General features: G+C 39.3%; 1 protein-coding gene across 2 annotated transcripts; it reads right to left on the bottom strand.

Moving 5' to 3' along the window:
• Positions 1 to 628: 628 nt before the first annotated feature.
• TMEM106B (transmembrane protein 106B) lies at positions 629 to 17,489 on the bottom strand. Of its 2 annotated transcripts, XM_041466198.1 has the most exons (9): positions 17,344 to 17,427; positions 14,911 to 14,970; positions 13,983 to 14,204; positions 11,206 to 11,269; positions 9,773 to 9,932; positions 8,827 to 8,967; positions 8,677 to 8,726; positions 7,124 to 7,177; positions 629 to 6,398 (listed from the first exon to the last, which is right to left on the bottom strand). In XM_041466198.1, exons 3-9 carry the CDS (start codon positions 14,200 to 14,202, stop codon positions 6,260 to 6,262), a joined length of 828 nt encoding a protein of 275 aa, XP_041322132.1. In that variant the 5' UTR covers positions 14,203 to 14,204; positions 14,911 to 14,970; positions 17,344 to 17,427; the 3' UTR covers positions 629 to 6,259. The 2 variants fall into 2 exon arrangements, with proteins under 2 accessions (XP_041322132.1, XP_041322131.1); XM_041466197.1 differs by lacking the exon at positions 14,911 to 14,970 and having other exon boundaries at positions 17,344 to 17,489.
• Between the last annotated feature and the right edge of the window lie 3,204 nt (positions 17,490 to 20,693).

Raw genomic sequence — 20,693 nt, 5'->3', positions numbered from 1 at the left:
GGTCTGTCTGGGATGGAGTTAATTTATTTTCCTTACATCATCCCTGCCATACAGCTCTGTGCTTTGGGTTTGTGGATAAAACAGTGCTGATAACACACCAATGTTTTGGCTAATGCTGAGTTAGAGTTCACACAGCAACAGAGATTTCCTTTTTCATTGCCTCTTCCCCCCTTGTGTCTGCCCAAACCTGCAGGGCCTAGGCTGTGAGTGGCCAAGAAGCTGTGAGGGGACACAGCCAGGACAGATGCTCCCAGCTGACAAAAGGGCTATTCCATATGAGATCATGCTCAGCAGTAAAAGCTCAGGAAAAACAGAAAGAAAGGCTAATCTGCATTATGGGGTTTTTCTTTCTGTTGTAAACACCTGCCTGCTGCAAGGAAATAAATTTCTTATTTTGTTTTGCTTGTGAACACAGCTTTGCTTCTTGTATTAAAATGTCTTCATCCTGACTCAAGTTTTCTTGCTTTTGTCCCAGCTCTTTCCACCATCCTACTGGGAGGGAGGAGCGTAGGAGCAATTGCATGGGGGCTCACCTGGTGGCAGGGGCCAACTCACTACAACAGCCCAAGTCTGGACTCAGTTACTTCAGTAGTTCAGTGAGACAACATTAATTCATTCACAGATGATGTTCAGCTTTCAGATACTCAAGTTTATTACAGACTTAACACAATAAAACATAGTATAAAAAAAGTGGATGGCATTCCATGATGTGAAAACTTTGCAAAGTTACAAAAATTGAAGTAATATCCTTGAAAATACATGAAAGCTAGTGGGAAAATATGGTGAGATAGAGGGAAAACTTGTGGGAGACAGGGAAGAAAGGGAGAAAAATACTAAGTCAGTTAAAAAAAAATATATACGTGATCCAAGCTTTTTAAATAGAAAATTTAATAGAATTCTTTGAGTCAAACAATCCTGTCTAGAAACGTATTCATAATGAAGTTAGGCCCAGATTTTGAACCTCTGAATAACAAGATCCCTGGCGCCCCAGTTAGCTTACGTTAACATAGCTTCTGTGTCCTACAAGTCATTCCAAAATACTCTTTGACTTCTAGAGTGTTTATCATGCTTTACTGGATAGATTGTTTGCTACACACTTACAAGAACATCTTAAGTTACAAAAATAGTTATCACTCATTAGTATTTTTATACATATCTCAAGCTATTATATGCACACTCTGTACATTGGATGTTAACAGCAGTTAAATTTGCTTCCTTAAAACAAACAAAAGAACCACATCACAGTCAGTCAGACCCAAAATACTCAGGCACCATAATACACTTACATGTGTGGTACTAAACATCCCTGCCCATGCAAAGCAAAAGCAGTTTCAGTACCCAGGAAACATATGCATCCAAGTTGTAGGACCCTTGTAATGGCTGGAGGAGGAGAGTATGAGGATCAGGATGTTATTCCCACTGAACAGTCTCCCACTAGACTGAAGGGCTCTCCACACAACGTGTGCAGATCCAATGCAGACTGGTTTTCCTGGCCAAAGGCCTGCCAGATTCATATGGCAAAAGCTGTAGGTAATAGAACTACCCCAAAACAACCCTCTGGTAATGATCACAATTCACATAAAATAGGTAGGTGACTTCTGAAGTGTAACAGACACTGGATGTTTGCCACAGCCAAATAATTGTTCTCAATATCTTTTGGCTGGGATATTCAACCTTCCCTGGGCCAAAAAAAAAAAAAAAGGAGACTTTTTGGTGTGACCAGGGCCATCACTAACAAATATTTTGCTAGTTGCTGAAGTATATTGGTTGCACTTGCATTATTTATCCTTCCCTTTCAGTAGAGGAAAGCCTGGAAGAATTACTAGGGTTGTGTCATTTTGTTAGACAGGCAAGTATAGTTCATAGTTCTTAGAGGTACCACTGCTGGTCTTTCTCATCTCTTAACTCTACAAGTGCAATTCAGCTGAAGTGAAGCTTCCTGCAGCTGCCCAACTCTGGAACAAGTCACCCATTTCAGAAGGCGCTGTCTGAGAATGGACAGATGTCTCGCTATAGATTAGCAGGGTGGGAAGAAAAACAAACCACAATTACCACCCCTCAAAAAAAGAAAAAATAGGAGGAAAAAAAGGGAAACCTTAAATGCTGAATAAGAAATAACACTATTTCCCTTTTAGCATTTTCTGAATACAGAAAGTTCTTTCATACTACTCCAAGCACCATCCTTTCCACCATGAGGGCACAGCACTTCAGTCAGGTTAAAGACCCTCATGGTTCAATCCAAGCACTTAGAGGTTTGGTGTTTAAATGGTTCCCTTTATAAAGCACATGCTAAAAAACCCAGCATGTTTGCAATGCACTATTATGAAAAAATATATTCACTTGCAGAACCTCAAGGACAATTTGAAGCAAAGTCAGCTGAAACATGTACTCAAAACTGCCAACATCAGGCTGCAAAATATAAACACTACAATGTTAATATCAAGGTCATGCACACATCAGAAGTGCATTAAGAACTTCAAAGTTACACCACAGAGAAAAAATATACTTATGGTTTTCTTCACAAAAGATTAGGAATTAAGCAACCATCCCTATGACATTGAGATGAGTAAAGAAATTATGAATTAACTTCTACAGGCTTTTTCCCAAACCAGGAATTCAGAAATGTCAGGTATTTAATATTTTAATAAGAGTGCTTCCCTTTAAATCTCTCCAAATAGATATTTGATGATTAGATCTTTGATGGTTTGGATCTTGGATGGTTATTTATTCATTCTTTTATTTTTAAAGCAGTATATTTGAAACGTACAGTACTTCGTCCTACAATGGTCAAATAGTCAACATTCTTACGCATTTATGTGTTCCATACTTCAGTTAAATTTTTGAAATTTTATAGTTATTTTAAACAGAATACATTAAGCTGATTTTCAATAGTGCCATTACAGTGCAACATCTGAACTATATTTCTTACTGTTTTAAGAAATAACTATCAGAGCTTCCATTTTAAAGTGCAACAGGTTTTGGCAAAGGAATTGCTACAAAGTATTCAAGTGAAAAGAATTCTACCAGAAATAAACACACTGCAATATCAGCATAAAGGTATTTGATAGTGTTTGAAGACCAGGGGAAGTTACAAATGAAATATTAATCACTTCAGAAGACACACATAAGAAAAACCAGGAAAAAAACCTTTAATTTTTCAAGTCGACTTTTTGGAGAGTATTGTATTTATTGATTTACAACTGAACTGAAAGGCTTGCCTTTTTTATTTTAAGATCAAGATAAAATGAATGTGAAAAACAAAAGGTCTGGCACTTGGATCTATACTGATACCTTGTTTACAAAGTTATACAAGTTAATAGTGAGTTCTCTTGCTCCCTTAGCATGTTTCCAAGCTTGGTCACATAAAGCAAGAACAAGTTATTCACACAGATGTTTATCTGTTTATCTGATGAGATGCAATCAGTAGATAAATTGAAATACTTGCCTTATTTGGTTAGTAATATGCTGACAGTTGTGCAAGGGAATACTAGCACTTGGAACCCTAAGCCTTTTATTCTCCCATTATTGACTTAATTTGAGAATTCAGTGGGATTTTTAACCCAGTTTGTTTCTTAAGATGAGAACTCTTCATCATTCAGTAAGTCTATCACAAATTGATGTTTTAGATATCCTAGATTAAAAAAACCTGAGTTTTATCCTCTCTCTTCTGACACATACATGGAAAGAATGACTCCACTCAATTCTTTAATTTAAATCAGAGAATTCCAAGCACTTCATGCAAGGTTAAGAATCACAGATTTAAGTACTGATTTTGCTCAGCATGTCCACCAAAATTTCTAAAGCAAGTTTGAGTCTCAACATTACATAAAGTGTAACTTACCCCCGCCATGCTTGTGCAAAAGCAGCATTCACTACTGTCACCAAATAATTTGATCATTGTGCCATCCCAGTTATTTTAGATTACTTTTCACCCTTGGAAGAAAAAATTGGTTTAAACCAATATAACTATCTGCCTACAGCTGTTTTCTTCTTTTTCTATTTCAAAAACCACAAACAACAACCCCCAAACAAAAACAACATTCCAGTGTGTAAATATTTAAGCCTAGAGGAAAAGAGCCTGTGTCACTTGCTGGCAGACTTCAGTTCTGATATGATTTAAACCAGAATTCTCTCTTGACTTGCCATTATCAGCATATCTTTCTACAACAGGTATCATGAGTTTACCTCTCTGCTTCTAGGCAGCTCCCCGCTCTCCTAGTCTTTAGCTATCACCTGTATCTTTTCAGGCTGTCAGACAAGCTTATAAATGCATTTTAGCAGCTACAGGGCTGAACCTCATCTAAACTCTAGAAAGGTGAGTCAGTTGTGGACTAGTTTCCCTCATGACTGTAAGCTGTAATAAAGAATGTTTACTTTTAAGACGACAAAATCAAGAATAATCTTTGGAATATAACTACAATAAGTAATCTCAATTGACTACTCCAGTTACAGAAGTTCTCTAAAGGCAAAAGATGAAGTCTTCATCTCATCAACAACTATATGAAACTGATATATGACAACAGCTATATGACAGCTGCGGTTCCAAAGCTTTTCATAGCCTCTAGAATAAGTGCTCATAGAAATTCACATAGAAGAGGGCGGGTTTAGGGGTTTATTATGGTTACTTAATGTCTCTTAAATCATTGTAACATCACCCACTTTTTTTCCCCACCCACCCCCTTAGGTCCATCTAAGAGAGGCCAGCAAAGAAGAGAATAATGTAGACATCTATCTTCACTGAAGTACTGGGGCATCAGAGATTGTTAGTGGCAAGTTACTCAGAAGCCTTTTTCTATTGTGTTTATTGCCAATTCATTTTGTGTAGCTTATTTCCAGGAGACAGGCAGCACAAAACCAGTAATACCTATTTTAAAAATACATTATTCATTACAATGCAACAGTCTCAATAGTACCTTCTTACAGCTGCATCTCACCTAATTCAGAAATGAAACAATCCTGATCTAGCTAATTAAAAAATAAACCCTAAGAAGAGTCAGCCTTCAGGAGTCAAACAACTTTGGACCCAAAGTTTATAATCATCATGACTGACAATTACCCCAGAAATTCACATGTGCAAACTGTGCTACAGAAACTATTTTGTGCTGTCAGTCAGTAATCTCACAATTACATCAGCATTTACTCCTACAGAAAGAATTGCTTCATCTTCCCTTGGGTAACTTTGATGTGACCGTTGAGTGCTCTGGAGGTACAGATAACTACTGCATTTGCTTACTGAGCCTGCGCGAGAAATGAACACAACCCAACATATTAACACTTAAAAGATGCTTAGGTACATAATCTATTAAAACAGTAAAAATCACAAAAATTTACACCAAGCTCTCCAAACCCATGCTCAAAAGTTTCCCACCTAGTTCCAAATGCACAATCTTGATTTTAATACCTGTTCTAAAAAGCTTACTAAAAAACAGACTAATAAAGTCTTGTTTGTTTTCTAGAGTCTTGTATTTTTCCTTTGTCAGTAATTGTTGTGGGGGTTGTTTCTTGTTTACTTTTTAAACCCAGCTTTAAATCTAACAATATATGTTAGCTTTAAATCTAACAATATATATTCTCCTTATAACATCCCAGAGGTAGCAAGAGGGAATATGAATGAAAATATGCCAGATTCTAGAAACTGCATATTCAGCTATAGTGTCATCCAAGAGAGCTTTCCTGGCTTTCATAGACTGTATGTCACCTCTAATCATGGATAGCAAATAAAGTGTAGAATCCCAAAATAAAGAACTACTTCCACTGGGTTACTAACAAAAATTTCATACCCAGACATCTCAAAGTAATCTTGTTATTTAAGTAGTAACATTCCATTTTCAATAGTCAAATATCAAGAACTGAAGTATAAACTGAAAATTTATGAGTATTACTTTTTAAAAATGCTCATTAGTGACACATTTCACCTAAACACAGACATACACACAGTTACTCTAAGTTGATGTACCACACTGTAAGGAAAAGCCCCAGTTCTGTTCAAGAATCTGATATTCCCCCTCTCCCCCCCACCATACAACTTGACAGAAGTGCTTACAGTAACAGAAAGCAAACAGAAGGGGAAAACACAACATTTAACAAGTGCACCTATTTACAATTTGCACCTTTCCCTCCTTGCATCTAAAGTGTACAGATCTCCATGTTCGCTATGCTGTACATCACATGTACTCTCCACTCCATGGAACACCAGTTCTATCCAAAGGATCTCTGCAAGCACCAACTGCAGTCATTCCACACCAACCAACAGGTGCTTTTACTGTGGAGGCTGAAGGACATTTAAATATTCTGACTGGCCCAGCTGGTAGGTCGTGTTTCCTCCACAGTCCACATACTGGTATCTCTCCTGGGATATTTGCTCAGGGTGGCCTAAGTACGAGGTTGTCACTGTCACTCTTAAAAAGACAGAAGAGAAGAGATTTTGAGCTTCCTATTCTAAAAGTCACTGTGTTTATATTACTAGGGTTATTAAGGAAAAGGTTTTGGAATGAAATATGTTTTAAATAAATTTAAGAGCATTACTGATTTACCACTATAGATTTTCTCCATGAGACAACTGATTCCTTTTCCTAAAGATGCTAAAGCTGAAGTTTACTTGTAATATCTACCACTAAAAATAATATTTCTTGTTTGTGATAAGAAAGCAAATGATTAAACAAACTACAAGCCATGCTATATCTACTCTAAAGATATGCCCCAGTCTCTCACCAACGAAAGACCCCACCATTCTGAAATTTATGCAAAATCACAAAAAAGCACTGTCACAAAGCAGTCTCTGACAGAGTACTAAAACCATGAACTCCTTCAAGATCAAAGTTCTCAGCAAGTTTTGAACTGATATACAAAGTAATTTTAGAGACATCAGTAACTCCATGGCTACAGCCCAGCTGCACAGTAGATACAGTAACAATACTTCTCAATCCAGTCTTTACACCTCCAGAACCTGTCAAAAGACACAGTTCACTTTCTGTAACTATAAAGCTACTACACTAAAAAGCAATTTGACTTCATTTTATCTATGATGCAAAGACTCCAGGATTAAGTATTTGAGTATTATTTTAATGAGAATTACATGGCTTCTGAAGTTGTTTCTCACATATAGGAAGACTACCATACTTACTGCATCATCACTACTATGTTATGTACTTTGATAGATGGTAAAGTACAGAAGTCACTGCAAAAAAGAAGAACAATTGTTAGATTTACATCAAACTTTTCCAGGGTAATTGCTGTCTCTATACAGAGACTACAGAGTTGCTGGCAGTGGCAACAGAATAATTGTAAGCTCACCTGGAGCCACTGCTACATACATAGTCTTACTTTCACGAGTACTGTCTTCACATGTGCTTGCTCTCATGTAATGCTGAGGACACAACACAAGTGTCCTCAGAAAGTGCTCATTCCATCTTCCATAAGCTAACCAAGGTTACCTGAGCCACTACATTTAAAGCCTGTCAGTATCACTTTGTCACCTGTTTTTTGAACTCATCCACTTCTATATTATGCAAAATAACCTTTAACCAACATACACATATTCCAAAGTCAAGGTTATTGCTCTCTTGCAAGATAACCTTTTCAGACTTACATTTTCTGACACATGCTTACATACCAGCCATAAAGAGCACCATGTAAGTGCATACTTTTAACCCCTGCTTCTTAAATCATTGCTCTTGGTTACAAATTTATCAGCTCTAGAATGAAAAGTATGCGATCAGTGTAGTAAGATTGCTTGGCAGCCACCTACAATATTTGCATGCCTTTGTCATTCTTTCCCCCTGAACCAACAAAAAAAAAAAAAAAAAAAAAAAAAGAGTCAGTGAACTCAGCTTATCCAAATTGTAAGAAAATACAGCATTATCATGAGTTCTATGAAGGCTGTTTATTAAGTTTATTTATTCCTCATGCATCCAAAGTGCAAGCAGATTCACAAGATTCAGTGTTTATGTAAAGCTAACTTACACACTTTTAAAAGGTGTAAGTTAGAGGTTCAACATTTCTGTTGATCTGAAGTTTGTGCCTCAACTTAGCATTTCACATCTATTTCATTTTATTTCAACAACTGAAGGCAACAAGGTTTTCTCCCATCCCAGAGAGGCTGGCATTCACTAGAACTGCACACAGACCTGAAGCCTCAATAGTTAACTCTTTCTGCTCAGTCTGAACTTCAGCGTAAGAGAACTAAAATTGGGGTTTGTGACCAAGATATAATGAGGTAACAGTCTGTTGGACAAATGAACTTACAGGAGCTATGAATAAAACCACTAAAAGGCCAGGCTTACTACTGTATATACAACATGTGAAGACAAGCCTCTAATTTGTATACCACTAAATACAAATTTCCTTCTACTGCAGAGAAAGTTGTGGGAAAGTTGCTAGAGAACTTGTCAGGGGAACATACCTGCACTTCCACCCCTAAAGCAGCAGTCCTAACTAGTGCCTAAAATACCGCAACAGAGATACCCTTTAAAGGGTATATAGCCAGGTACAGCAAGCCACTATATGAAACTAATCAAGCAATTGTGATTTACCTATCTTTCAGTATTACTAAACTTAAAGAAAATGCCCCAGCATCTCTTCAAACAGATTCTTGCTAACTTTGGAAAAAGTTATTTTTGACAGCACTGCAACTTTTAATAAGATGCATGTGATATTTAAAAGTGAGTGAGTACTTACTACATGTAGCTCATTTCATCTTGTATGACTGTGGGCACCATATAATCAATCTAAAGAACAACCACAATAAAAAAGCAATGAAAACACCAATAAATAGATTTATATATGAAAATTAACACATGTTTAACTTTGAAAGCCTAAGCTACTCACCTGTTTCATATCCAGTGGACCAATGTTGGTGATGTTGTTTAACCGTGCTTTGCCAATAACTGTTTTTGAAAACTGAACTTGGGCTGTGATATTTGCTACTTCAACAGAGTAGTAGTTGTTATTTGTTATATTAAGTGTGTTCTGAAAAAGCAAACACAAAACAGAAACACCTATCCATTCTGTGTATCTCAGTGAGCAAGCATTTTGAATCTTGTGCATAAGATAGTAATATCAGAAATTCTGCAAGCAGATTTTCCTACCTGTAAGGACTGCAGAGAGGAGTAGGGTCACTATCACTTCTGAGTTTGTTTAGTGAATATAGTGAGTAACACAAACTTCTGCACAAACTTTCCTGGTAACAACCCTCCACTTCAAATATTGCTTATCTTCCTATCCTCTATTATTCCTTCCAGGAAATTTAGCTATCAAAGGACCTCTTTTCTCCCATGGCAGCTTTGCTTTATTTAAAGTCAAGGAAAAGTCTACCAAAAGTTTTTAGGCAAACCTGTATGAAGGTCACTACAAAGAAATCAAGAACTATCTGGGAAGAGCTCCTTTAAGTTTTAAGGTGGATAAGAAAGTATTTTTTCTTAACACCTATTTTGACAGAGGTATAATACCAGGGCAGTAGCAAATAGCATTCCTACATACACACACTACATTTCAGACATATTCCAAAAGTAACACTGAGAACTCCAAAGTTACTGTTCCTTTGAAAACAGAATACCCAGTGTCACCTTGCAACTACATACATCTCTATTAGCTACCGCTGCAGGAACCAGCCACAGCAGGCTCAGTTACATTTTTCAAACTGGTCACCAACTCTAGTTCTTAAGGCACCAATTAAGCTTTTCAGCCAGACCACAGTTTCTACATACATTAAACTCCCAAAGCAGTATCTCCTGTTGCATTCATGCATTACAAACATCCAAAAAGTCAGACTTACTGTAATATTGAGATAGATTATCCGTCTTTCCTGTTCGTAAGTGACATAGACTGACTTCACACCAATGTACTGAACATCAATTGAGCGAGGAAACAAGAAAAATACAGCCAGCCCAGAGAGTAGTAAACACACAGTTACAGAAGCAGTCACATAGAGCTTTCTGGAAGAAAAAAAAAAAAGCACAATTCAGAGTCAAAAGCACATTAAAAAACAACGGCATGCTATTTTAAATTGTAAGGAGCAGGACTAGTGAATACAATTAATTCAGTCTATTTCTATCTTCCATTAGCTTCTAAAAAGGGAAAAAAACCCTACGTTGCACTTCACAGCTATGTCTTAAACAGCTGTTACTCTTGCATAAATATCAGAAATCACATTTCAAATCATGTGGTTATCCCCACATTTGTAACTTGCAAAGGAAAATGGAAGAGGTAAATATTTATGTGCTTTGAAACAAATCCACTTCCTCTTAACATTTATTTATAGCACAACTTCCATCATTTTGTGGAAGTCTCACAAAAAACACCCAGACCACAAAATAAAGCTTTTATGACAGAGAATCCCAGCTTCCAGGGAAAGTGTTAGAACTTCAGCTAAGGAGCAGGAAATTCAAAATCAAGCTAATAGAAAAGGGTGTGTTTGTGTGTGTGTGGCTCTGTGTGTGTGTGTGTGTGCATAGGAGGGTGGGGTAGTAGTAGTGGTGTGAGAGATAATAAAAAACCCTCCACAAATAAAAGGATCTACTTCAGCTCCAATTTTGTCAAGATTTGAACACTAAAGTAGTATGTTTCATATCTGCACTACCATTACATCAGATATATTATCCAGAATAGTATTATGTGAAGCTAATATATTTCTTTTACCTGGCACTCATTTCTGTTTACTACAAAAATATCAAAACATTAAAAAAAAAAGAAGTAAAAACCAAAACATGTCAGAATAAGAAGCCCTGAGGATTGTAGTGAACCCCCTAAGTAGATCCTAGAAAAAAAATTAAATATGCTGTATCACAAATTGTTGATTTTTCTAGCTGCAAAAATCAGAATGTTACAAATTCATTTAAGGTGACTTATTTTGTAGTAGTGGCTCAAAGATGCTACTGATTAACTCAAACACTAACAGTGAAGATGTGTCTGCTTAGATAATTTAGGATGTTACACAAAATAGGTCATACAGTACTCCTTAGCTTTGTACTTAGCTAAGATGTACTGTGATGGAAGTATGCACACCTGTTAATAAATAACTCACCAAGAGTTAGAGGTTAAGGCTGATATTACCCACAAGCCCTGTTCTTCCAATAATGAATGCAAGAAAGCAATCCACTGATTTTTTGCTTGATTCTTCTTATTGCTATCCCCTTTGAATTGTTGAATTTTAACTAGAAGAGAATAATTAACTGTAGATTCAGGTATCACAAACAGCTATTGACTTACGTTCTTCTTGGCCTCAGTCTCTGATCACTGTATGGAATTAAGGCTACCAGCTGATTTTCCTGCCCTGGAAACAAAAACACCCTTTCAGAATTTAAACAAAGTGTAAGTGTTGTTGCAACTCTTTTAAACAAAGAGTAACGGTTACAACTTAGTGGCACCAAAGAATAAACACTAAAGATAAACAGTTAAATTCCAGATAAGGACCCAGGTCGAATGCTACTGTAGCTGATGTCACTTTCTGAAATAGAGCATGGCTTACACAACATCAAGATGAAAAAACACCAAGTCCACAAGGACCAAAACAGCAATAAATTCTGCCTCTGTGCTGCACACATGACCAGAGGCACTATTGCCTCTGGCACCACTTCCTGGAGAAAAAGCGATGCAGAACAGCTCTGAGCTATTTATACCAGACCATATGAACTCATGGGACAAAATATTCAGAAGCTTAGGCAGTAAGAACTGATTCAAAAGGCATTCTGCATGTACTCTTCTGAAAAAGCAGAAGTCAGGTTTGGTTAAAAAAACCCAACAAACAAGCCCAAAACCAAGCCCTGAAACAACCAAAGCTAACAATACAGGTGATCTGGGCAACACAAGCTATGCACACACTGCATTCTGGAAATCAGGAGTATAGAAAACCATATTTATCATGGCGCTACTGAGCTGCAGCACCCTGGAAGTCAAAATAAGTATCTACTGGAATTTCTCCTTGAAAGTTGTGTCACTGGACAGCATTTTTATAGGGACTATCTTAACAACAGAAATAAAGAGCACATGCACAGATGAGTAGTTGAAAATACATGTACTACATCTGCCAGTAGAGCTGGTGCTATTTGTTGTGGAACTGTACGAGAACAGAGGCCTCAAGGCCAAGTCAGACCTGCAATTTTTAAGCCAAATGCAGAATTTGATCAAATCATCACTTAGCTAATCAAGCACTTGGCAATGATTGCATGCTGAATCACTAAGCTAAGCAAAACATGCTAACCAAGCATACAGTGGCATGCAAAACATCAACCTTCTAAAAAGCCTCTACCAATTTAAAACACATTTTCATCTCTACCTCAATGAAGCATTTTCCACCTTTAAGAAAATATCACAGTCCTCCTTTCACACATCATACTAAAAACTAAAGCTGTCCAAGTAACAAAACAAAATTTCATGGATTTATTATAGTTTAGCCATCATATCATGTATTAATTATAGTCTTACTAGTCATGCTGTCATTCTTAAATTTTTTCCCTCTCCCCTCAAATGACCTCCAAACATGACACTTTTTCTTCTCTAAAATACTAAGGAATGATTACAAACACAATCCTCCTAGCTCCAATAACTCATTTTAAGTTCTAAGTTTAACCACATTATTTCATTAGAATGTATAGACAATGTGCATGGTTTTAGTTACTGTAAAATCTTGAATAAAATAATTAACTAACATTTATTTAAGTATTACATCCAAGGATTCTACAGTGAAAATAAGAAGCTTTTGAACATAGAAATCCTGCTATTTCTGCACTTTGAGTAAAACATGCTATTGATATTAACAAGTATTTCAAGTTAACAGAACAAATTTTTTTACCCTTTCTGGCTAAGATAATTTTTAGTTTTATAACTTTTCCAGATTTGAAATTTGCTGAATTCAGAGGTACTCCAAGAATACATTGTAATAGAAAGTTTAACAGCTAAAACACAAATCTCCTGTGGTATTTGCTACCACTGAAATATTCTATGCTCCCTGGTCCTTCTACAAAGGTGAGATGCAGGTGTTTGAGAACTGTGTCATAACCTAATCTCACTGAAGCACAACATAGCACAGACATCACTCAAGTTTCCTGAGTTGCTGCTCAAAATCAGTTCCAAGAGATTTTACACCCAATAATCTATTTTGGATAGGAGGTCTGGCAAAGGCAAACTCAAACATGAAATCATGTCATCAGCTTTTCCCCAGTCAAAGGGAAAATCTCACAGCTGAAGCAAAATGCTGTGCCTTGGCCCACTTAGCTCCCCTTCTGCCTGGTTTCAGATATCCTGTGTTCTCCTTTCACAGGTCTCTTCATAAATATTTAGGTAGCTTATCATTTAGGACAGAAGCATAACAAAGGAACATGTTTTACCAAGAGGAAAAGGAAAGGATCAGGGCAAAGCAAACAAAACAGTTAGGTATGGAGACTAAGGCTGTGTACCCTGGTCCTTCCCAAGGCAGCCAAAGAGCCTATATATTTTCAACTCCAAGCTGGAGTTATCCACCTAGCAAGCACCAGTGAGACAAAAGCAGGATAAAGGAAAAAAAGGGACACTGGCAGCAGTGAGGGCAAAAAAATTCATTATAAATCAGGGAAGAGGTGCTGGAGCCCAGGTCTACTTTTCCATCTCTGTATTTGCAGCCATTTTTGCAGTTATGTATTGATTCAAATAGTTTAAAATAGGTAGTTGAAAAAGGTGCAATAAAATGTCATGAAACTAAATGTTTGCTAATTTAACTTGGATGAGCTATGGTTATGTGTGGATTCAAAGCTGAGGAGGAAGAAACAGTTGCATAGTACAAGACAAGAGGAGATCCAAGTTGTAACAGCCAAGGTGTAACAGATGACCTGATTTGTTACACTCATCTAGTGTAACAAAATGCTTACTGCTGAAAAAAAAAGTCAAAAAGATGAGAAAACTTCATTTTGACTTGAAAAGCTATTTGTTATGAATTATTACAACTGCATATGGTTATGATGTAAATTTATAGAATAAAAAAAGAAATAAAAATAATAAACGAGGAAACTTACCTCGTGGAATTCTTCCTGTTCCCTGGCAGGTTGGGCAGGTGACACTATCCCTTCCTGTAAATTCCACATAGGGAAACTGCGACACATCTCCACATCTGCTGTCCTCATTGTGCACTTCCGAGTGAACTAAACCATTCCTCACGTTATCAGACACCGAGCTTCCATCATAGCCATCTTCCTTGCATGTATGCATAGGGAGGTGAGAAAGTGATTTTCCCATGTCTAAAAAAAAGTCAGAAGGAGATTTTCAGGAAGAATGATTGAAACATGGCTTGCATTTATTCCTCTGCACCAGGTAACTGTCAGTGTGTGGCCACAGTGTGACAAGACTCAGTTCTCCTTTGCTCAGATCCCTTAAGACCTGCAAAGCTCTAAGGCCTGGTCAAGCTGGAGTCAATTTTCAACTATAAAAAACCTGAATTAACTGGGAGCTTTGTTCAGATTCTCCAATATGCACAGGTTAAAAGCAGATCGACGAGAGACACTGTTAAAGTTAGAACAGTACAACTGCAGACAAAAGGTGCAACAGCTTTTCAAAGGATTGTTACTGTACAGGTTTTAACACAACACACTAATCCTTGTATTATTTAAAAAAAAAAAATCAACACTGAGCCATAGAAAGCAATTTTGAGTAAATTCTACACATAGAAAGCAATTTTGAGTAAATTCTACACACATGACAGACCAAATTTTAGGCAATTTTTTAGCCTGGACTTGTTTTGAGAACATAGAATTGGCTGTTAGTTTCCAAGCTAGACATATAGATCACCTGGTATTTAAACTGATGATTCCCTTTAATTCAAAAGAGGACTAGTTCACAGGGAAGTAAAGTGGAAATTGGGAGTTACTTAAACATAGCAGCTGCCAATACACAGCATTTATAAAGACTTGTTTAAAAGAGTATCACTCACAAAAACATTTTTGTTACCTGTGTGTATTTTAGTTTTTCCTCATTACTGCAGCTTTTCAGCCTTGACACTGAAAATACCTTGAAACACAGAACATTTGAAATTAAAGTCCATAAAGAAATGCAGCAAGCAGAAATGACCCAGTTTGCAATATGTGGGGGAAAAAAACCTCCAAGAGAAAAAGAATAAACCTCTACAGCAATGGCACTTAGTTGTTCAGGTAATCCACATAACCCATTTTAGTTACTTAACACACAAGAGACAGCAGTCACTCAATCAGTATTTTGAGGAATAAAATTGATTAAAATTGATTGACTAATCAATTGATCAATCAATTGATTAATTGATTAAAAAAGAATATGCAAAACTTCACTGGGGTTTTTTTTTTTTGTCCATTATGAGGTATTTTTAGAATGGTAGTTAGGAATTATCATGCTGGTTCACTAAAAGGAAGCCCTAAGAGGAAAATTAAAAGAGAAAAATAAGTCAGAATATTTTAAACCAGCTACTCAAGACAGAACAGAAATATCTCAATACTGATGGCAATGCAAACACAACATGAATTCATTACACTGCCACAAAGGTTAGGTGAATGTGGGAGAAGGAAAGTAAGTCAACAAATGCCAACTAGTCCCAGTTACTGCTCCAGCAAATACGCAGGATTGTTTTTTTCACTTATGTCATTAAACCCTTAGAAGCAGGAAAGCTATTTACCCTTCTGCTGCTACAGCACTTTTTAAACATTCTAAGTTTGGGAGCTATTCAATAATGGAAATTGTTCAACTGAAAATTAAAACTACCGAGCTATTTAAAAAAAAAAAGTCCTGAAAAAGCTGCTGACACTGTTGACAATTATTTCACAAGGGGTTTTTGTTTACTTTTCTCCTTGCAGCTGACCTACAGCCTTCAAGCTAAGGAACTTGAGTCTTGCAGCTTAGGTAATAGCTGTCACAATTACAGATCTGAAAGCTTAGGGATCGTGCTGTTCTGCCACCACTTCATCCAACACCCACTGACAACTGAAGTGCACCTTCTAGTTTTAGCTTCTTCCAGAAGGGAAAGTTCACACACTCCCTGACCACACTGTGACATGAACCAAAGTGCAGCAGGCAAGGATGACTGGGAACTCCTTTCAAGAGCACATCCTTTATTTGAATTAAAGTACTAAAGCAGATGCATCCTCCAATGCCAACTGTACCTGAGCTTCAATAATTGAATTTAATGGTGCCAGAGACCAGGGAGTAACGTCTCAGTTCACAAACAGGAAAACACAGAACCATCTTCAAGCAGAATTGGATTCACCAACATGCTTTTTCCCCTAGCCAAGTCTGAACCTTATTACAGTTGACCACAAATCAAAAACATGTTGATTTTTTATCCAGCACTTAGAGGCTAAACAGTAGTGACTCTGACAATATAACATCTCTCTATGTCACAACTTCCATGCTGTCACCAAAGTCAGAAATCCTACTTAATGAACAGCTCTGCTTTGGTGCAGTCTCCCTTGCAACTGATGTTCCCCTTGAACTTAGCTGGGATTTCCGTGAATTCACAGTTTGTTAAAATGGGTTCAGTAAATTAAAGATGTGACAAGTGGCTTTTGTTTACGACCGCACCCTTCAACTTGCTATGCACTGCAGCACAATGGTACACTGACAAAACACCGTGTCACAAGACAGACTGAACCACCACATCCTGAGCTACACTCAAGACTAGAGAAAACAACTCTGTTTATAAACTCAGTGAAACTTCATAGAGTCAAACTAAATTGTTATACTTCTCCAGCAAGTTAGGTGATGTTCTTAACCTTTATATGCAAACGTATAAATTTGAGATTACAAACCTACTTCTTTTTCAATACAGCAATAGATTTCGAATCGCAACCACCGCCTACCCCGTCAGTTGCACCTTAACCGCCAACACCGCAAGCTCCTGCGAAGCAGAGCAGGGTAAGGCAGGGACGGAGCAGCCACAGGCTCGTCCAGCTCGGGTGGGCACGACCAGCGCTGCCCTTCCCGACCCCGCTACGCACCCACGTCTCGGACACTGCCTGGGCGTAAGCCGGGCGCTGCCAAAATAAAGGTATCAAAAATCCCGGGGTTTAGGGATTTTCTCGTCCATCAGCGCTAGCTGCTCTCACAAACATGGCGAAGTTTACAGCCGGCAGGCTTGGACCAAGGCCCGGCGAGCTCGGCTGCTGCTGGGCTGCCCGGCCAGCCCCCGGTCCCCGCTCCGCCTGGGGAGGGTCTCGGCGCAGGAGCCGTCCCGGGGCAGGGGCAAGGCAGGACAAGGGGCAAAGCAAGGCCAGGCCAGGCCAGGCCAGCTCAGGCCCCCGGCCCCCCCGTCCCGCCGCGGGCCTGCCCAGGCCCCGCCGAGGCGACCCCCGCCCGGCGCGCAGCTCCGCCAGCGCCCCGCAGCCCCCGCCCGCCGCGGGAGCGCCCTTCCCTCCCCACCTGCGGCGCGGGCTCCGCGGGCCGGGCCGGGCACGGCACAGCGGCAGAACCGGAGGCTCCTGGAGCGACGCAGCTGCCGGCGCTGAGCCCCGGATCGGGCGTGTGCGCAGCCGCGGGGCGGAGCCGGGCCCAGCCCGCCCGGCCGCGGGCGGAGCTGGCTGCGCGCCGCGCTCCTGGCCGCTCGGGCCGTGCCAGAGACCAGGTGGCCCAAGTCTCGGGAATGGCTCCGTTCCGAGGGGTACGGGGATATACCTAATCCGGGAGTGGAATCAAGGGTCGGGGAAAGGGGAGTAGGGAGGTCGCGCATCCCCGCTTTGCGGCAGAGGGTCTAAAGGGAACAGAGCGGGATCCTATCCGGGGTTTCCCTGTCAGCCGTGGTTCAGAATCCTATTAACAGAATCATCTACATTGGAAAAGACCTCTAAGGTCAAACCTATGACCAAACCACCGTGTGAACTAGACCACGGCACTAAGGGTCACGTCCAGTCTTTCCCTAAACACCTCCAGAGACAGTAACTCCACCACCTTCCAGGGCAGTCCATTCCAATACCTAATCACCTGTTCTGTGAAGAAATTCTTCCTAATGTCCAACCTAACCCCCCGGTCAGGTTAAACCCGTGTCCTCTCCTTGCTAGTTTGCCGTGCTGCCCGCGGCTATGAGCGCTCCCTCCTGTCCTCAACTTCGTGGCACCTTGTGAGGAGGCACCATCGCTATTTTCTGTGTCCTCTTTGGTAGCTCTGCTGGAAGCTCCTCGCCCCCTTGTGCTCCGGGAGAAAGGAGATCCTCGGTGGCAGGACAGCAAAAAGAGGTGCCCGAAACGAGTGCAGTTTACACATTATATACAATGTTGCACATTATACAATGGCGCTTGTACCATTATTGATGTTTATCAAGGGCATGGGCATGATATGTTCTCCCAACAATTTGCCAGAGCAAGATGAAGTGCATTGGAAATAAGTTGTGATGGCTTCTCTTCATGCATCTGCCTCTTGTTCACGAAAACCATTACCTGCTGTCTTTGGAAATGCTCTCTGTGGGGATGTGTGAGCACCAAAGGGCTGAGATCTGTGCAGAGAGGACACAGCTCAGAAGGAAAGCAGGAAAAAGCTCTGCCTGGTTTGGGAACCTCAACCCAGCTGCAGGAATGAATCAGGCTGGGGGTAATTCTGTGATTCACACCACATATTGCAGTGCAAGGACAAGCACAGGGTCAGGGTTTGAGGGAGAGAATGAGGAAGAGAGGTTCTTATGACTGCTTGGAGTGATCACGAGGCTGGGGCAGGGTGCCAGGCTGCTCCAGAGGCTGGGAGGAGACAGGCTGCCTCCAGCAGCCACCCAGAGCAGGTGCAGCTCTGAGGCTGTCTGCAGTACAGCCATGCCTCTAGTGTGCACAGCACCTGGCGGTGGGACCAGCATATGATCAGCAGAGAAAAGAACTTTTTCCCAACCAAGCATGTGCTTAGAGAAAAAAAATTCCTCATTTATTTTTTAACCAGGCTAATGCTAGTCTATTTATTCTCTTTATCATTGGAACTTCTTTTTTTCTGGAAATTTTAGAAGTCTTGTCGTGCAGCAGTCTCTAGCTTTCATTATCCAGTTCAAGTAATGGTGAGTCCTGCATCGCAGCTGGCTTGGCTCTACTTATCTAGCCAGGCACGGTCAAACTCCTGGCAGTATTGGCAAAAGCTGGCACATTTTATATCCTTCTGGTAGATCTCCACCTGAATCTTTGGCCCATCACTGTTCAAGATTCCTGAGGTACTCATATAAAGCTCTTTGTACAGCAAGATTGATGGTATTTTGTGAGTTCTTAGCTACAAAACAGTACATGTCAGATACCTTTAACAGGTGCCTGGCATGTTCAGGATCAATATGGAGTTTGTATCTTGCTTTAAAACATCAGCAAATCCCAGATTTGGAAGGCTCAGGTCTAACTAGTAATTTCACTGGCTATTAGCTTTTGGATCTGGCTCAACTGTACATTGATCCAGAGAGCACAAAATTCACTGTGAAAAATACTCACAGCTTTCAGATGTACAAACAGAAAGTAACAGCACCAAGCCTTTGCTTTCACATTGTTTTAAATAATAGTGATGGCAATCACATTGACCTGAAGCATCATACAACAGGGAATGTGCCAGAAAAGATTGAGAAAAATGGTTTTTGGAGTAGCTTTGAAAGATCCCACTGAGATCTGGAAACTAAATTCTCTCAATTTTTCAAGAGAAATGTTACTGGTAAATTGTAATGAGTATGGAGATTTTTTATCAAATCAGAATTTTGCACCTTAAACTGCAGTCGTTTTTATCCAATGCTTCCAGCCCTCAAACTAACTTATAAGGCCCCATGCAGGCAAGAATATTATAAGAGTTTTTTCCCCTGTCATAACAGAAGCAATAGTTGAAATCAGTAAGGGCTTTAGAGATAGTTCTCCATTACTGTAGTAAATAGACATGTTTCTGGTTAAAGACTTACTACTTGGCAGAGCCCTTCCTCCATAGCTTTGACAAAAACAGAATGGTTTGGGGTTTTTATCTCTTTACAGCTGTCATGATAAAAGGGAACATATCTCTGACTATGTTTGCTTTGTGTTATTTTCACTTTGAAAGTACATGTTGAAGATAACATTGTAGAAAGAGAAATGGAAACACTGTAAAGATCAAGCTCAGCCATGAATCCTCAAGGTCACCTTAAATATAATTTATTTGGTATAAGCTAAAATATTTCAAGGAAAACATAATAAACAATAATATAACAGTAAAGTGTCACACCGACTGTATAGTCTTGTGAATAAAAAAAAAAAAATATGTGGTGAGAAGTTGTAAAACTTAGAAGCAGTGCTTAAATATGTACTTAAAATATTACTAAAATGAGACTGAGGTTGGGATAATCAAGACAGGATTCCTGTGATTATGAAAGGGTATTTTTCAGTAAAGAGACTCAGAATGCACAACATCCAATATTGCATGAACTGGAAAATTATATCTAGATGAGGATTGCGTGCTTAAACAGACACAGAAATTAATCAGTTCAAAGATACATGGTAGAGAGATGGTATGCAATACTAGTACTAGTAGGAGGGGTACGAAACAGAAATACTCAGATGGCAGAAGGAGAGAAGCTGAAATCATCACCTTTAGACTGAGTTATGGGACAGCTGCAAGTAATATGAGCTCTTAGTTCTCATAGATCACTAAAGGAGTGCAGTTTATACTTCTGATAGTACATCAGTAAAGAAATCCAAGCAATGAATCTGCTTTCAAGTTGACTTTTGTGGCTGGGATATGATAAGTGAGTCAAGGCCTTGAAAGGTCTGGAGTTAGCAATCCATAAAGGAGCTGATTGCACC

Source organism: Pyrgilauda ruficollis, unplaced genomic scaffold (assembly GCF_017590135.1).
Source record: "Pyrgilauda ruficollis isolate IOZ18807 unplaced genomic scaffold, ASM1759013v1 scaffold2, whole genome shotgun sequence".
Classification (NCBI taxonomy): Eukaryota; Metazoa; Chordata; class Aves; order Passeriformes; family Passeridae; genus Pyrgilauda; species Pyrgilauda ruficollis.
The sequence above is the reverse complement of the archived record's forward strand: the minus strand, read 5'-3'. Positions and strand labels throughout refer to the sequence as shown.